The following is an 18,852-nucleotide window of genomic DNA, read 5'->3' as shown; positions in this document are numbered from 1 at the left end:
CTTCCACTGCTCCTGTGGTCGAAATGCAGACCAGACACTTTGTGTACATCTCGCTTTTTACAGTACTCGACATTCCACAACGCTCTCCCAACACTGTTATTTCTTCTTTGGTTTTGGCTTGTCTCATCTCAAACCTGGACATCGTTGTATATGTTTATAGTAGAGGTGTAGGCTGGCTGCTCTATGAGGGATTGGTTCATGTAATATGATGGATTAAAGGCATACCTCAAAGGAACAACATGGAATAATACAGAGAGCATGGCTTTTTTCTTCTAGTGTTGATACAAGCACTCAGTAAAATACCAAAACAACCCAGCATGCAGTGGGCTGCTTTTTGCAGGAGGGTGCCAAGTTTATTTCTGGCCTTAAAAAGCACACTAGTGCTGAAACAATTGACAATTTTCATTTTTGTATTACATTAGACCATTTATCCAGTGAAATATATAAGCATTCTCTGGTTTACGCTTCTCAAGTGTGAGGATTTGCCTCTTTCTTTTTTGTGTCATTATGAATTGAATATGTTTTGGTACTCGGGCTATTGGGTGCACAAAACAAGCTGTTTGAAAATCATTCATTGTGGGAATTGTGATTTTTTTTCACAATTTTATCTTGTTATCTTATAGAAGATTGGTTAAATAATGAAGAAAGTTCAAAATTATAAAATTTCATAATAAGAATTTTTGAAATTCATTTTTTAACAATTTTGAAGAGATATCAAAAGTATATTTATGTCCTGATTTTACACAAAACAATCCAGAAACAGTGGATGATTTGTTCACTTCAGCACACAGGTTTGTTAGGGGCCACGACACATGCCGTGTTTTTGCGCCCTCAGATCTAGTTTTGATAAAGTAGATGCGCAGAAGGTACACGCTAAAGTGAGAGAGGTGCTGTCCCGTGTGCCTGTTTTTCAGGGTGTGATGGCTGCACTCAGAGTTAAACAAAGTTCAACTTTGGACACAGCAACATGCACGACATGTCATCAGCTGAGGAACATCCAATCACAGCCAGCAGATACAAATTTGGAGGAAAAGTTGTACATTTTAGTGCAGGGCTATCCAGAGCTCTTCTGTCTGACTCACTGACATTTTAATTCAGACTTAAAAAACAACTCCTAGAAGAAGATCAGCTCCAAACTTGGGATTTCCGTTAAGTAGGTTATGGTCACATGGCAAAGTCAGGCGCAGCCTACCTCTGTGCGCTTGTAAGTTGGCACAAAAGTGACCAAGCACCTGTCTTCAGATTTTCCAGGCAGTAAAAGATGCGGCATGTTTATAAGCCCTTTGTGTTGATGCACCAAAAGAGAGTGACAGAATGTTAATTAGCAAAATATTGTTTTTTTTGTGACTCATCATGTGTATGTTTGTCTTTGTGTGTTTAGGCCAGGCAGCCATCCGCGGGCTGGTGGCAGAGGGCCGCAGGCTGGCCAACGCTCTGCCAGGCCCGAACAGGCAGGAGCTGCTGGGTAAATGCGAGCAGGTGGAGCAGCTCATGGCCCAGCTGGCTGACCTTGCTGCCCGCGGGGAAGGGGACTCCCCTCAGGCGCGTGCTGTTGCTCAGCAGCTTCAGGAAGCTTTGAAAGTAAGACGGCTCTCCCTCAGCAGTCATTCAGACCTGCAGCTTCATTGAAAGATCAGGATTTACACACAGAGACAGAGAAACAACCCCATCTGCTGGTTACCAGTGACAGAAGAAATACAAAAATCTTAAGTGCAGCACTTTACTTTAAGTGCTACTGTCAAAATTAAGTATAAGTGAACAAGCATTAGTGGTACAATGTTCTCGTGTGTACATTCTTCACTGGTCAAATGAAGAACATACTCTTTTAGCAGCTAAAATGTCTCAAAATGCCATTTTTCAGTGTTGAAATTTTCCAAAATTGGAAGTAATGCCCTAATTAAGATGTGAGAAATTATGAAAAACTCACATCTACAATTTTGGGCTTTTCATTATTTCAGATGAGTCAAAAGATTACATGCTTTAGGCTAAAAAATTTTAAAAACTTTTAAAATAATGTCATTATGTAAAAAGTTTTTCATGGTTTCCCAGAAGTCGTAATTTTGTAAAGGGCTATATCTAAACTCTAAATCTGCAAGATAAGAAGCAACAACAGCCATCAGATTAAATATAAAATATAATATTAGCTCTAAAAGTACAAAATCTCCAACAATCAGAAAGTAAAACCGCACAATTCTGCTTTCATACAGCACTTCACTTCGAATTCATCAGGGTCATTAAGAAGTTTTTAATCTACAAGCTCAGCAAAGCAATCTTGATAAAACATGTGTATCTGTAATCTTTGTGAGCTGCTGTGAGTGCCTTGACTGGTTGTAACATCTGTTTTTTCCTCCTTCCAGGACCTGAAAGGAAAGATGCAAGAGGCAATGACTCAGGAGGTGTCAGACATCTTCAGCGACACCACCACCCCCATCAAATTACTGGCAGTGGCTGCCACCGCCCCACTGGACGCCCCCAACAGAGATGAGGTCAGCGGTATAGTCACGCTTCTCCTTACTGTGATCTCGCTGCAATCAACCTCCTCCAGTTTCATTTATTGGCAGGGTGTTGACTTATTTCTAACATCCCGTTTAAATAATTGTTTTATTTGATCATGTGTAGGTCTTTGATGAAAGGGCTGCCAACTTTGAGAACCACGCCAATAAGCTTGGCACCACAGCAGAGAAGGCTGCTGCTGTCGGCACTGCCAACAAGAGCACAGTGGAGGGAATCCAGGCTGCCGTCAAGTCAACAAGAGACTTAACACCACAAGTATGTAACGGTTTAGTGTTTATATCTGTTTCCGTTTGTGTCTGCCCTCCACTCAGCATAAACAGTCGCAGAGCTTAAGTGTTTTCCGCTTCTTGAGCCAAGTCTTTAGCTGTTGTAGTTGGACTGACAATTAACAACTCGGACTGTTTTTTAGGTGGTATCTGCAGCTCGTATTCTGCTGAGAAACCCTGGCAACCAAGCTGCGTATGAACATTTTGAAACCATGAAGAATCAATGGATTGACAATGTGGAGAAAATGACAGGTGAAGTGCCATTAAACATGACCCCTATTTCATCCCCGTAGTGTTATTCTCTATATTAACATGCTATCAATGTTAAGGTTTGGTGGACGAGGCCATCGATACCAAATCCTTACTGGATGCCTCAGAGGAGGCCATCAAGAAGGACCTGGACAAGTGCCGTGTGGCCATGGCCAACCACCAGCCCCAGATGCTGGTCGCCGGCGCCACCAGCATTGCCCGCAGAGCCAACCGTATCCTCCTGGTGGCGAAGAGAGAGGTGGAGAACTCTGAGGATCCTAAATTCAGGGAGGTGGTGAAGGCTGCATCTGATGAACTGAGCCAGACCATTTCTCCTATGGTGATGGATGCTAAAGCTGTAGCCGGAAATATTCAGGATCCAAGTATGTTGATTTTGCTCACAGGTTTTAGGATTATGTGTTTTGTGCTTGTGGATCCCTCTGATCAGTGATAAACATGTTTGTTTTGTTGTAAACAGCTCTTCAGAAAGGCTTTCTGGACTCAGGTTATAAGATTCTTGGTGCTGTGGCAAAGGTCAGGGAGGCCTTCCAGCCCCAGGAGCCAGACTTCCCACCACCTCCTCCTGAACTGGATCAGCTTTATGTAAGTCCTCAGATAAGCACAACTTTTAATTTGGTAAAACCTCTGAAGCTGCTTTCGTTTAGTGTCCAGAACAACTTGTGTTTTTAAACTGCCGAGCCATAATTACTTTAACTTGTCCTTGTAGCTTAACGATGAGGCAGCACCACCCAAACCTCCTCTTCCTGAGGGTGAAGTTCCTCCTCCCAGGCCTCCTCCCCCAGAAGAGAAAGATGAGGAGTTCCCTGAGCAGACTGGTGATATGGTGAATGAACCCATGATGGTGGCTGCCAGGCAGCTCCACGATGAAGCCCGCAAATGGTCCAGCAAAGTAAGTGAACACTGTAAATACAGTCATGGACAGTTACACTGAAATCCTTGGATTTCAGAAAGCTGGATTCTAAATTGCTTATTTTACAATAATATACGCAGTGTGCAGTTGCAGTATATACTATACAGTACATACTGCATACTGCATACTGCATGTATCAAAAAATTGCAGTGTGAAACTTTCAAATCAGTGTATTTTGCAGTATGCAAGTCCAGGTTTAGTCAGCTTCTGGTTTTGGAAATTGGTAGTAAAATAGATAGCACATCTAACATTAATTGTGAACAACTACTACTCATGGACGAATTCCTGAAAGCAAAAACAGACACAAAATTACCTTTAAAGGACAAAAAACTAAAAAGATATATAACAGCTACATAGAGACACAAAACAACAACAACAACAACAACAAAAAGGTAACATGACCACAAAGTCTGTGCGCTTAGATCCTATGTAGGAGAGGTGGTGCAGCCTTTTGTAAATCTGTGCTCAGGGCCCCAATGTCTCACAATCTGTCTATGCTGCTACTGCATAGCGGCAGTTTGCTGGCAGATAACTGCTTCTGTGTTTTTCTCTGTACCTATGAACAAAAATTAGAACTTAACATTAGATTTAAGTTATGTATGTAGTGTTGTTTTTTTATTGACAGCTCACTAACGTTTAAATTGTCGTCACTGTGATGTCAGAAGTTAGCTTTATAGGCTTGATGTCAAAAACACCAAGTAGGGGCAAAGTGGGGCTCATACAATAATTTAAATTTTCTGTTGCTATGAGGCGTGTTCATGTGTTTAATTCAGACATTGGACATGGCCAAAGGCAGCAATTTGCCTCTGCTTGGTGTTTTCGTTGTACCGCTCTGGCTTTGTTATGGTTAGTATAGGAAATGTAGTTGTAAATTTATAACAGTGAATTATTCTACTTACACAAGATTAAAAGAAGAAAATATGAGTTGTTGTGGCTGTTGCAGTACTTTGAACTGTTGGATACAGTAGGTGCGGTAGAGGTGATTAAGTAGGCAGTTTTGAATACAGCTTATGTTCCTATCGTCCCTCATAGGGAAATGACATCATTGGTGCTGCCAAACGAATGGCTTTGCTCATGGCTGAGATGTCCCGTCTGGTGCGCGGGGGCAGCGGAAACAAGCGTGCCCTCATCCAGTGCGCCAAGGACATCGCTAAGGCTTCTGATGAGGTCACACGGCTGGCCAAGGAGGTGGCCAAGCAGTGCACTGACAAGCGTATCAGGACCAACCTGCTCCAGGTCAGTTCAGTTGCCTTCATCGGAGGGTGGATTTTTACTGTGGAAAGAATAAATATTTGTTTTGTATGACCTTGCCTGACTTTCGGACCTCGTTGTAGGTGTGCGAGCGTATTCCCACCATTAGCACTCAGCTCAAAATCCTGTCCACAGTCAAGGCCACTATGTTGGGTCGTACCAACATCAGTGAAGAGGAGTCGGAGCAGGTGAGTGCAGTCTTTACCGTGAGTGCTTACAAGATTCACATTGTGAATCTTCCCTATAACAGCGTTTGAAAAAACATTATTTCACCGTCCGTCATCACTGCATCTCTTCGTTTCTTCTTCTGCAGGCCACTGAGATGTTGGTCCACAACGCTCAGAACCTGATGCAGTCTGTGAAGGAGACAGTCAGAGAGGCCGAGGCAGCTTCCATTAAGATCCGGACAGATGCAGGTTTCACCCTCCACTGGGTCAGAAAGACCCCCTGGTACCAGTAAGAGGAGGACCACTGTTCCTCTGCCTGATGCTGGTTCCATCCAGCTGTCCAGAAGGACATTGAATGGACACATATTTACTTTATCAGAGCTATAATGTCAATGCCCGTCACACTAATAAGGGTAAAGCTTCTATTAGTCCCGTATCCTGTCTGTAACAGTTGCTGTTCTGGTAGAATGTAAACGATGGGACTATCAGTGCGAGTTATGGGGTAGATTCTATCTCGGGATGTCCTTTTTTTTTTCCCTAAAAGTGTGTAAAAAAAAAAAAGTTTTAAAGCTTATTTTGGAGGAGTATATACTATATGTTTTGATTAGAGGTTGGATTACATATAATGCAAAGTTGTTTTGGGCCTCTTCTAGACACAGACCTTAAGTAAAATTGAAATAACTAGATTTTCTTGAGACATTTTTTTATCTTTGTACTGATAATTTTATTATCATTCATTCGCCTTTGCTAGGATAAGCACAGGAACCCAAGGAGCTGTTGCAAGTACAGTATAGGCTGAAGCTCAGCACACGCAAATTATATTCAGTGGTATTATGCCCGTTTACACTATTCTGTATGATCACAAGTGAAAGCAAAACACTGTTTATTATTGTATTAATGCAACTGTAGCGTCCTTTATTTTCTTAAGAGTTCTGCCAAAGATGTTCTGCCATGAACTTTGAAAGTATAGTTGTCTTTTTTGGTAAGAAAAACAGATTTTGTTACTTAAAAGCGTAACTTAAATTTCTGCAAAATGCTGGCATTAAACTCTTTCTAGATATGTTTAATGTTTCACATGTTGCATCGAGATTATATGTAAGAAACAGGCTTGTGCTACACTTTGAGGCCTAATAGCCAAAAATTCTTACCCTGATTTTCACAACAAGCTAACAAAGCTTCGTTCAGAGAGGCTCGTCTCGCCTCCTGTTTCTTCTTCTTCTTCTTTTAAACACTGCACACAGTTCTACGTCTCATGTTGTCTTGTCGTGTACAATCATTTTTTTGTGATATATGAATTGCACACTTCTCCTAGGTAGTCAAGGGAATGAGTTTAGAGATGAAGCACAGTGTCATCTGCAGCTGGTGAAATCATCATTTTATCACTTTTGTCTCAATATGTCTTGATACACTAAACATAACTGGCCACTAAATGTGGCAACTGTAGTTGATATTTTGAAATGTCTGAAGACCGTCGGTGTGAATGTCTTTTTAAGTATCTAATACCAACTGATGTGCCTTGTGAGAGAAACTTTATTTGCAATTGATACAGTTTTGCTTTACAGATGTTTTGTATCATTTGTACAAGGTATGGTTCGTTCGAAACAGTTGTTGTACATGATTCTTTCATAAAGTTACACCCGCTTCATGACTGTTACTTCATGTCAAATTATGCTCTATGCAAACCCTGAGAAAGTTTTTTTTTTTTTTTTAAAGATATCAAAATTATGCAACTCGGTTGGGTTTAAATGGGCCTGAACAACATTTTGCTGAGGCATTGTTCACAATTTTGTAATAAAGCATTTTATAGCACTTTGAGGTGTGTTTGCTCTATAATTTCTGCTCTTCTCACACAGTATATACTCACTAATGCCTGTATTGTGAGTATGTTGAAGTTTTTCTTTTACTGCCTCACCTGGATCGGCCTGCAGGTATTGATGAGTCAGCTATCTGATCAGTCTACATCATCATTCAGCTTGTTTTGAACTGTGCACATTAAGCTTGGGTTCTCTTTCTGGGCTCAGGTAGATTAATAGACCTTTATTCCAAATAGTCAAAACTTAAAAAATCAGACATCTGAGGAACTCATTGTCAGTTGGTTAATTGATAATGAATATAGGACAGTTTGAGACCTTGAAGATCTGTGGTCTGTTTTGGTAGTCCACTTTTTAAAGTGTCACTGGTGCTTAACATGTCTTTTTAGCCTACTATAAAATATTTTAATATATAAATCTCTTTAAAAAAAATGTTTGTTATTTATGTGGGGGACGAGGATAGTAGAAAAAAGGGAAGGCACGTCAAATATTTTTTTAAGCACTAGAGAGTTATGTTTTTTTTTTATTTTATCTTAGGAGAAGGACATTCGGCTTTAAGTTGTTGTATTTTGTTTTTTATTTTAAATACCCGGAGAACCCTTAAACCCACATATGGGTTTTAAATGCATGTTTACCTTAAAAATCTCCAAAAGCATGACATGTATCATAGCCAGGAACTGTGAGATATGGTTATTTATGGTTAAGGAGGGGTCGTATATTTTCCCTGTTACTTAGGGAGGCTTAATGAAAAATAATTGTAGCTCCAGGGGCGGTCATGATACCAAAAAAAAAAAAAACCCAACAACTCAAATGTCTGCCAAATAAAGTACAGTCTCCAAGTATTTACATCAATTTTCTTGTACTGCTTTTAGGGTTTTTCCAGTAGAATTTAAACTTCTGCAACTTGAGCAAACATATTCCTTTACTTTTTTTATGCTTATTTTCCAGTAATTTTCTTTCTAGTTTTTACTAATTTCTTGCTGACATTTGGGCTATTTTGGGGGGTAAGCTGCTTGTCGCTCTCCCATGATTTTTAAAGAAATCAAGCCAATTTGCACAGGTTTTTAAGGGTCAATGCACCACTATCCCATAAACAGCACACTATCCTATGAAAAAATACTACTGTTATTGTTATTATTATCTTATCATCATCATTATTCGCCTTACAACTTATTATTATTACTACAACGTAAAGTACTATGGTAGCCTAATTTATCTTTTATCTTTTACTCAGCAGTCTGCTACACTAAGTAGGACCATGATTTGTCTCCTGTGTGAAACGTGCAGACAGAAGTTGAACTCAATCCTGGTGAAACAGGTGAAAGGGAAAACACCGCGATAACGTGAGATAACTATATCTCTTTCGCCTCTTTATGTGAGTCAAATGCACATTTGGCTCGACCGGGATAACTCGACATACAATAACCAGCTAACAGTGTCCTTTTTTCTGAACATAAACAGTTTTCTCTCTAGGTTGCATGCTGTTGAATGAGCAATTTCTTCATTATCATCTGTGGGGAAGAAGGAAGCTGCAGCCTCTATAGTCTTCCCCCGGCAGTGAGCAGCTCCCCGGACTCCGCGGCGTCAACACAGCCGATACTGATTAAAAGAAAATATCAGTGGAAGAACAAAAACATGTCGACGGGGAGGAAGATCGCGTTGAGGTAATAAACTGATAATGTTTGTATTATCTGACGGGGGATGCTCTGCACAGTTAGCCCGCTGCAGCTAGCTGTTAATGCATGCTAGCGGCTGTGGTGTTGTGGTGAGCTGTCAGCAGGAGGTGCAGGCTGAAAAACAGTTTGGACCTTTGAACGTTACATCAACTCCGGTGTGCAGGTGAATCAGCTGTTAGCATTTACACACGTATTGTTCAGTTATAGCGATGCTAACAGCAGCTAGCTGGAGAGGGTGCTCGTCACATGATGTAGGGACAACAATCGTAGCTTTAACCAACGTGTTGACAAAAATAATGCGGGAAAATTGTCATGTTGGTGTTGCAACAGTGGAGATGTGTTGTTTTTAGTAGCGAGGTTAAACTGATGAGAGGATTTGACAAGGTGCGAGACACTTGAACTTTAGCTAAGAAGTTAATCAGTGATGCTGTCGTCTTAAAAGCAGTAATAATCAATTCACGGTCAAATCTGGCTCCCTTTAGGGTGCAGGGTGGCACCCCAACCCATTTATGATTCACATTAAAATAGAGTGATTCCCACTGGGAATTTTTTTGTTTTTTTTAGTGTACATAAGGTGCCAGAGTGCATAAAACAGCATCAAAATAGAGCTTATTTATCAGTAAAAGTAAGGGGGATCCCCAGCACCTGCTGACAGAAGTCCTGGCTAAGCTCCTAATGTCCTAAAATCCTAGAAACGCCCAATATCCTAGAAGTGATGATAATAATAACTTCATTTATAAAGCACCTTTTAAAACAGAAGTTTACAAAGTGTTTTGGCAGACAAAGAAATGTCCTAAAATCCTAGAAACGTCCTAATATCCTAGAAGTGATGATAATAATAACTTCATTTATAAAGCACCTTTTAAAACAGAAGTTTACAAAGTGTTTTGGCAGACAAAGAAATGTCCTAAAATCCTAGAAACGTCCTAATATCCTAGAAGTGATGATAATAATAACTTCATTTATAAAGCACCTTTTAAAACAGAAGTTTATAAAGTGCTTTGGCAGACAAAGAAATGTCCTAAAATCTTAGAAACGTCCTAATATCCTAGAAATGATAATAATAATAACTTCTTTTATATAAAACCTTTAAAAACAACAGTTTATGAAGTGCTTTGACAGACAAAGAAATGTCCTAAATCCTAGAAAAGTCCAAAAAGTCTTTGAAGCGTCCTAAAATCTTAGAAATGTCCTGACATTCTAGAAATGTCAGGAAATCCCCAAAGTGTGCTAAAACCCTAAAAAAAAAATCAAGAAAAATCCTAAAATCCTAGAAATGACCTAAAATCCAAGAAAACTCCTAAAATGCAGGAAATGTTCTAAAATCCTTGAAATGTGTTAAAAATCAAGAAATGTCTTACAATCTTGGAAATACCCCAAAATCCTAGAAACATGTGTTGGGCTGCTGTGACTGGACCCTGCCCCCCTGTCATTTGCAAAATTGGCCCCCAAGCAAAGCAAGTTAAATATCCCTGTCTTAAAGTTTAAGGATTTTGTCCTTATTCAATGTTTTTTTCATTTACCAAACAGTAAAATTTAGCCAAATATATATTGGAGTATAAAGAATAGCCATTAAAAATGTAGCCTGGTTCTTTTAATTTAAACATCAGCCCTGTATTTTAGTTTTTTGTCAGTTTCCTGTGTCTAATTATCCATAATGAAGAACAGTCATCAGCATACCATCTGATTACATTTACAGTGCTGGCAGGCAGGGAGTGTCTTGTTGACATGTTGGGTAATGTTAAGTTAACAATGTGTCGTACGTGTCTTGAGGAAACTTAACCCCTTCACCATAATTGTCTTTTTTTTCTAGATTCTTTATTTACGCAGTGTTACAAAGATCCAGTATACAATGAAGAGTATACAAAGAGAACAATAACAAAGAGCCAGGGGTATATCACATCAAACAAAGACATTGTAAGACATACAGATATCAAGTGTCTTAATAGCCTTTTTGCAAAACAATGTAATGCTTCAGAAATTCATAAGAAGGAAGGAAACAGTTAAGATGCATGATAATAGTGGCACGTCATCAGTATTTGCAGATTTTGGCTTTAAAATGAAATCTCAGCCAACACGCTGATTTCTGCCAACATGACAAACATATTTGTAAACATGTACAAAACATCAACCCTAAGTTAAAGTATTTTTCTTACTTTTGCACAATCAATGGATATTACATACGCAGAAAAGCATTGTATTTTAAGTCTCCATCTGCAGGTGGGCCATCACGATAAGAGTGTGCATAATTATGCTACAGAAGAGACTTGATGATCACTAAAATTAGGTTGGGGAAAAAAAGAGGATGATTCGATGTTGGTATTTGTTATCAGCCAAATGAGTTGTTATATATCGGCATAGAAAATGACCGTTTTATGTAACAGTAGGATAAGCACACACGTAAACCATATTTTAGATATTTTAGATATTGAAAAGCCATGAATAATATGGCTGAATTTAATGTTGCCGCTTCAGATTCGGGATCCTGCTATTGTGCATGCACCGTTATGACTAACTGGCACGCTTGCCTAACACAGTGCAGTACTTAATGTTATTAGAATTTAATGTAGAGAGGCCGATTTGCATCGTCTCCTTGTGTTTGTTGGAAAAATTCATGCCACCATAACTCTTGTCCTTCACCTTGAACTCGTTTTCAGAGCGTCTCAGGTCTCTGACAGAGTGGTATGGAGAAACAAGTTTTGTAATCTAAGCAGGGGAAAGGCCATGTATTGCAAGAGATTGTCACAAGAATTGCAATTAAATCCATTGGATGCTCGTGGAGGGAGGCAGGAATTGGAGTAGAGTCCCTCTTGTTGGACCTGTATAACTGGTTGGCCTATTTACACTTTAAATCTTTTAATAAGCAAACACCACAATGCCATCATTAACTGCTTTATGTAGTTAATCTGACCCTATGAGAATGATGAAATGATGTCCTTTACACTAACAAAAAAGGAGATAGCTCAAAACCACGTAATATTCATTACGGCTGTAAAGATAGCATAGATGCAGGTCACCAGGTGATATCACACTATCAACATCTCAGCACAATAAATGCTTACACAATCATCAATAAAATCACTCCAAGACAAGCATAAATAACGTTACTGACTAAGAACAATTCCTTACAAATTAATAACAACGACAACCACACACGGCCAAATTTCCCACAAGTTCCAGTTGGATCATTTTAAATTTCGAGTTGTTAACTTATTTTAATGAACACCACAGAACCTCAACAGTTATATATGTCGTGTTATACTGTGAAGGTTGATTTGCATAAACAAAATAATAGTGAAAACTAATTATTGAATTATTCTCATATAGCTCACAATGTAAACAAAAGTGCAGCCCCACCGACAAAATTTAAAATACATAGCGATTTGAACTAATAACTGATCCTATTTGGACTGAATTTAATGCACATTTTAGAAATCGAAAAGCTTCAAAATCAAAAGTTTTTTTTTGATGCTGTTAGTTTATATAATGCTTCTATACAGCTGCAAAACTTCATATTTGTTGTATGACACTCAAAGGGTTATATAATCATATGCAAATAAATATTGAATGGTTAAAAATATTGCACATTAATTCATTTATTTATTTATTTTACTTTATTCTTGTATTATTGTTTACTTCATGGTCCTCCCTTTTTCCCATTGGTCGTAAACGCAGCATCGAAAGCTTTGCAATAATTGGAACAAGTGTAGCCAATCAAATATCTAGAAGACGCAAAGGCCCGCCCACATGCTTCACCAACCAGTCAGTGTTGACCAAAGTGCATCTGCAGTTCCTGTAGTCAAAAAGCACATTGCTTGGACAGAGAGGAGGAAGCCGTTGACCATTTAATCATCACGTCAGGCTGCTGAGTTTTCTGACATAATGCCAACTCCAAGGTAGGATCTGAATAATAATAGCCTCTGGTGCTTGTACAGGGACCAGTTCTGCCGGTCTGACTGTCTTTATAAAACATATGCTCACAGCAATGCCAGCCTGCAGTGGGTCCACTTAAAACAATGAAAGAAACTGTATTATATCAGACTTTTAGGCTGATGAATTAAGTTTTTGTAAGTTAGGATTTTCTTGCAGATCATGTGAGATTCAAACTGCTGCATAAGCTAAGAGATCTTAACATTCGGTGTGTTTGTGTCTTGTGTTATATAAAAGTTTGGTTACTTGTTATGAATACTCTGTAGACTTTGACCACTATGATATGCTATTGCCTAAGGTTTCATCTGGCTTAATTAATAACAATTTATCAGAACAGAGTTTTCCCGCTGTAACACATAGTCTAAGCATGCATCATGAATGAATGACGCACGAGCTGCACATGTGCCTACATGAAAACATTGGCACATCAGTTGTTCAGAGGGAATAATAATCCTTTATTTTGATCTCTTCAGTGTGCTGAATGCCTGCTTTTCATTTGACTAATCTCCAAATGAATGGGTGGGGGGGGTCTGTCATGGGCAGTTTTATGTTTCTCAATGAAAGCTGAGAATTGATCTCAGAGTTATAAAATCTCACTGATTAGTCTGTTATATGCTCATTAGTTTGCAATTTTATATGCTTCGGGCGCTATATTTTCTTATCATGCTGATGGGTTAAGATAGATAAAACCTTTATTGATCCTCAGAGGGGGAGTACAAGTTTTGTAGCAGCACACAGACAGAAATAATTACAGATAAATAGTGACAAAAGGACGAAGAAATAAAATAAAAGGTATAACAACTAGTATAGGAGTAGAAGCAAAAATATGAACTGCACAAAAGCAATTAAGACAATGTTTTGCGGTTAAAGTCACAAAACTGAAACAGATGATTTCTGTCACAGTAGATTGTTTGTGTCCTCTGTTCATCCAAAGCTGGCGAGTGGGAGTCAGCATAATACAATAAGTTTTTGTCCCCCCACAGTGAAAACACACTCTTTGGGATGGGAAATCCCTTGCTCGACATTTCAGCTGTGGTGGACAAAGATTTCCTTGACAAGTAAGTCAAAACAGCTGTTTTTTTTCTCCATTGTCATATTTCAGTGTCTTGTCTGACCAAAAGGCACTGATATTATATGTTTTTTTTTTCTTTCCTAAAGGTTTGGACTGAAGCTTAACGACCAGATCCTCGCTGAAGACAAACACAAGGCGCTGTGAGTCAAACCTCCACTGGGACACCACATGGTTAACTAGTGTAAAGTGTTGAAGTTACATGGAACCAAATAAGGGATACGCTGGTCATTCATACCTACTACTCTTGACACTGAGCTGTGCTGAAAATAGCCAAGTTATAAATCAGCCCTCTGTAACTGAGAGACTCAGAACTGGACACGCCCACACATTTTTCTCATACTGAATTTGAGCCAAACCACACCAAGACTTTCTCTGACTTTACTGCTTTGGGCTAAATAGTAAAACTATATTGATATTTTTATTGCACATTTTTAACTGCTTGCCATTAGATTGACACAGAATTATTATTTATTTCAATGAAGGGCTTTGCTGAGCATGCATGCTCCTGTTCCAGAACCTCCCTCCTTCACGTTGCAAGTAGATGGAGCAGTAATATTATAGCCTTCCTTGAAAACGTGGTCCTTAACATAGCGCTTTGCTCTTTTGAAATGCACCTGAAGGTAAACATAGACCAGGGTTCCCATGGTCATGAAAAAAAAAATTCCCAGCCTGGAAAAGTCATGGAATTAGAAAAAAATAACTGAAAGCTCTGGAAAAGTCATGGAAATTTGTTGTGTAATGAATTGTTAAAGTAATCTTCTGTGGATACCCTCCATTTAATGCAACATAACAGCAAATTTATTTTCTGCAGCTGTTGACGTAACGTAGGTCCAATGTGCTTTCTGTCTCTTCCTTCATTTATGGGAAGTAGCTGAAGTTGTGTTTGAATAGTGTTTAAATATAATGTTTAAAAAAAGCTGGTCAAGTTTGGCAAAAAAAAAAAAAGTTATTATAGGCCCTTGAAAAGTCATGGAGAAGTTTTGGAGATTTGTGCGAGAAAATGTATGGATACCCTGATAGAGTGTAAGCAACAGAAAATTAAATTTACTGACTGACCTCTTTCTTCTGTTTGATAGAGTGTAGTTTGTTTCTTTTTAGGGAATTTGTCTGAATGTATTTTAGTGGTGGCATTAAAAAAAATTCACCATCTGTAAGCAAGATGATGGGGAGAGGCAGATGTTTAAAGTCTCAATGATTAAACTAGTTCCACACTCAAAAGTAAATCATATATTCCATATTTGGAGTACTTAAACTAATCGAGTGTGAGAATGTATAAAAAATATGATTGAATCATCTTTAAAACTCTCCTTGGTAGAAAAAGACATAAGACTATCTTGACTTACTGCCAAAGTTTCACATTTCATACATAGCAGCATGTTGTTTTTGTAGAGTTGTAAGCTGTGGCCTCAGGTGTTCATGCATTTTATTTGGCACATTTCCACTCCAGACTGGAACTTATTTTCAAGGGTCAGCTCTATACACTGAAGGTGGGCGTTTTTATTCAACTGAGTGCAATAGTTCAGGAGGAAATAGGAAGATGCTCAAAAAATACCATATGTCACAATGACTATGTTTACATGCACAAAATATTGTTTTTTGCTCTTATTCTGAAAAGAACAATATTCATATGAAGCTATTTACAAGGCTAATAAAAGCGAATATTCCACTAACACGTTTACATGCAGCTGTGCATACTCTGATTAACGTGCACTAACAAATTTATCATGTTAATATGGAAAATTAGAATAGCTGGAGATGCTTGTCATTTTTGCTTCTTTTCATCAAAATATGATTTTATTCACCGTTTCCGACCGGTGGTGGACTGTGCAAGCTTAGCCTCCCTCTTTCATTCCTTCCACCTCTTTCTTGAAAATGTCGGCGTGTATTTGTGCATATTCAAAAACCTGTCAATATCCAAGACTGTCATAATATTTAAAAGCAGGTGTGTTGCCAGAAGTGAGGGCTTTTCTGCATGCATCTCTACCCCAGCTTTGCAAACTGTATGTGGTTTGTGTACAATGTATCCATGGCAACGCACAGAACTGACCGTGAACAGGCCATGTGTCGCAACTGCAGTAAAAACCCGACTTGTATTCAGGCTGTATTACATGCCAAAATAATGCCCTTGACTCCTGGCCTATCCCACATGTCCTAATTGGAAAATGTTAAATTTAAAAAAACAGCCTAATTTGGAATATTTAAGCGGAATATGCTGTTTATATGACCTGTATCAAATTCACAGTATTGTCATATTTAGAATAATAAGGGAATATAGGTGTGCATATAACTGTAGCCACTGTTGAGGAAACCTTTTAAGCATTTCACCAAAAACTCACTTGTTTCTTAGCCTGTGATCCAACTTTCCATTAAATTTCATTTAAGGTTTTTGGGTGTCCTGCTAAGCAACAGACAAGATAAACATTGGGACAGAAAACACTTCGTCCTTGGTTGATCTACCACACAGTTAAAGCTGTAGTTGGTAACTTTTCTAAAAATACTTTTTGTTATATTTGCTGAAACTGTCCCTAAATCCACACAGTAGTACATGAGACAGATGATCTGTCAAAAGAATCATGTTCTTCTGCTTCCTTGTAGTACTTCTTATAGTAAGAATCCACTGCACATAAATGAAGACAACCAATCAGAGCGTAGGAGTCTCTAACATCTATCAGCCTCATGTACTGCTGTGCGGACATAGTGATGGATTCAGCAAATATGACAAAAGGTTAACAATGAACAAAACTTCCCGTGCACAGCCAGTGTGGTCGTTTCTGTGATCGGGCAGCGTGTTTTGTCTGTAGCTTCTACAGGTTCACTCAGTGAAATGACATTCACAGGTGTGATAAATACACGAGTCACACGATTAATTATCAGCATCATTCTTCTTTTTTTCACTTGAGATAATTTGTTATTGAACTCTAAAAAAAAAAGAAACTATGTTGATAATTAATCATATGACTCATGTTATTTATCACACCTATGAATACTCGTAATTTCTCTGAGCGAACCTGAAAAGGCCACAGGCAAGACACGTTGCTAGCTCTAAAATTCCTCAGTGTGCGGTGGTCTGTTATGTCTTTCATGAGAATAGGTTATTTTTATTTTAATTTCATTTTTATTTTAAGGTTTTAACACAATGAATATTTTTTTCCCTTTTGAAACCAACATCTTATTTAGTCATAAGTGGGAGTGTTGGCACTGCAGCCTCTGTAGTGATTCATGGCGTCACTGATCCCTGAGCTTCTCCTGTTAAATTTGCTCATGGTGGAGCTGAACCAGACACTGAATGTAATATTCAGACGTAGCTTGTAGCCAAATTACTTCCTCCATTTGGCCCAGATCATATTATTTTCTAGGCCTTTATATAACCAGAGTTGATTTACTGAGCACAAATGCTCTATACAGGAGTTCATGGCTCCACACTCGGGCACATTCACACCTCCGAGCTGCTTTCTACAGCCACAGTGTTATCTGTTGGATGTCAGATAACCACATAACTGTTATCTGCTGGTCACTGAGCAGCTCCACTTGTGCAGTTTGATACCTTGCTCAAGGGCACCTCTGTGTTGGTAGTGTGGAGGAAGGGTCAAGTGCTGTTCTTTCACTGTTTAAGCTCAAATTCAAATGTTTTTGTATTTGCATACTTTTTGCTCCAGTCGAAATGTTTCTTGACATCAGATAGTTGTCAGGACACTTTCTTTGTGAGCACTGGGAGAGCAGAGCTCACTCTTATGGAAACAGCAAAGTATCCAGAATACTAACATATACTTTTTACTGTAATACAATTATTCTTGATTTTAATGGAGAATAAATTAACATAAAGGAATAGTTGGATTTGATGAAAACCAAAAATGCCGTCAGACAAACCTCTCTGATGGCGAACTGAAACCATTATCAATGCTCTCTTCAAAGCCGCCAGACTCCTTTGACAAAAACAGTCGTTTTACCTCATACAACAGGATTAGCTGGTCTACCGCAGCCTTGATTGGTTAGTTAGTTTGTGTTTTTGTGTCTATTTGGTGTTTTAAAAGGTTAGTTCAGACTAAGACTTCAGTTAGGGCAATGTGAACCAGTGAAAATATAAAATACAATTATTTTATAATTATAAGAATTCTATTTATAATTAGATATAGTGTACACTTAAACTGATATTGGTTTGTTTTTTTGTTGTTATTGTTATAAAGTGGCTAAAATATGTTTTGCTGCGGCTCCTGTCCACATTCCTTAGCTTCGGTGTTGGGAGTCCTGCCTACTTCTCTAAACTGGGGCGTGCTGACTGCATCTACTGTAGTATTACAGTTATAGATAAGCGACCCATACAGCCCCCTTCTAAAAATCTAAACTATCCCTTTAAAGGCCAAATTCACATGTTGATAAAATAAAATATGAAAGCCTTAGTTTGGTTTTTTTTGCTGCAAAAGAAGTTATTTGTTTGTCTTTATGTTTAGTGGCCAAAATAATACAAAGTTGTCTCATGACGTTTGGTGAAATTTGGTTGCATTTGAGATGGTGCATTTTTGAGCATTTTCACTGTTTACTCATGATCCAACTGAAGAAAAAAAACTGTCCCACTATTCTTTTATTTCTGTTACTGCTTGTGCTGTAATGCAGGATCCAGATGCAGATTAAACATCTGTAAATGTTCTCTGTCATTAAAACAGCTATTTAGAGGATTATTCGGCAGGGTTGTCTGCTGTATAAGAGCTTTCTAGTTTGATGACTTCTAATTTTAGAGTGCATGCTATGCAGTTTCAGACCTGAGAAGTGGTTAAGTCTTATGTCTTGTGCATACATTTAAAGCAAATCACAGTGCTGTTATATCATAAATCACCCGAGTAATCATAAACAATAAATAAATAATGACAGATGAGTACATCAGATCGTCTGTACCTTACATTAGGCTACCTTGTCAGGTCTTGTTACTTGACAAAGGGACACATGTGACCTTGGGCAGCAGCAGCAGCAGCTAAAAAGCAGCATCATCA

The 18,852-nt window shown here is 38.5% G+C and overlaps 2 protein-coding genes across 4 annotated transcripts in view; both read left to right on the top strand.

The window, feature by feature from the left end:
- LOC121958663 (vinculin) overlaps positions 1-7,187 on the top strand; it is a 36,563-nt gene extending 29,376 nt beyond the window's left edge. The window contains exons 12-21 of the mRNA XM_042507745.2: positions 1,382-1,581; positions 2,358-2,486; positions 2,620-2,769; positions 2,924-3,032; positions 3,110-3,412; positions 3,508-3,632; positions 3,757-3,939; positions 4,993-5,196; positions 5,295-5,399; positions 5,525-7,187. Of these exons, the coding sequence (XP_042363679.1) occupies positions 1,382-1,581; positions 2,358-2,486; positions 2,620-2,769; positions 2,924-3,032; positions 3,110-3,412; positions 3,508-3,632; positions 3,757-3,939; positions 4,993-5,196; positions 5,295-5,399; positions 5,525-5,671 (1,655 nt within the window). The 3' untranslated portion in view covers positions 5,672-7,187. The remainder of the gene's footprint in view (positions 1-1,381; positions 1,582-2,357; positions 2,487-2,619; positions 2,770-2,923; positions 3,033-3,109; positions 3,413-3,507; positions 3,633-3,756; positions 3,940-4,992; positions 5,197-5,294; positions 5,400-5,524) is intronic.
- A 1,256-nt stretch (positions 7,188-8,443) lies between these two features.
- Positions 8,444-18,852, top strand: part of LOC121958367 (adenosine kinase-like) — a 132,045-nt gene continuing 121,636 nt past the window's right edge. The window contains exons 1-4 of one of the 3 annotated variants that reach the window (XM_042507256.2): positions 8,444-8,564; positions 8,651-8,853; positions 13,779-13,853; positions 13,954-14,007. In XM_042507256.2, the coding sequence (XP_042363190.1) occupies positions 8,678-8,853; positions 13,779-13,853; positions 13,954-14,007 (305 nt within the window). In that variant the 5' untranslated portion in view covers positions 8,444-8,564; positions 8,651-8,677. Of the gene's footprint in view, positions 8,565-8,598; positions 8,854-12,610; positions 12,762-13,778; positions 13,854-13,953; positions 14,008-18,852 lie in introns of those variants that run through there. The other 2 variants (XM_042507255.2, XM_042507257.2) reach the window with 2 other exon arrangements.

Source organism: Plectropomus leopardus, chromosome 19 (assembly GCF_026936395.1).
Source record: "Plectropomus leopardus strain MGB_pleo_1.0 chromosome 19, ASM2693639v1, whole genome shotgun sequence".
In the NCBI taxonomy this organism is placed as follows: Eukaryota; Metazoa; Chordata; class Actinopteri; order Perciformes; family Serranidae; genus Plectropomus; species Plectropomus leopardus.
The sequence above is the reverse complement of the archived record's forward strand: the minus strand, read 5'-3'. Positions and strand labels throughout refer to the sequence as shown.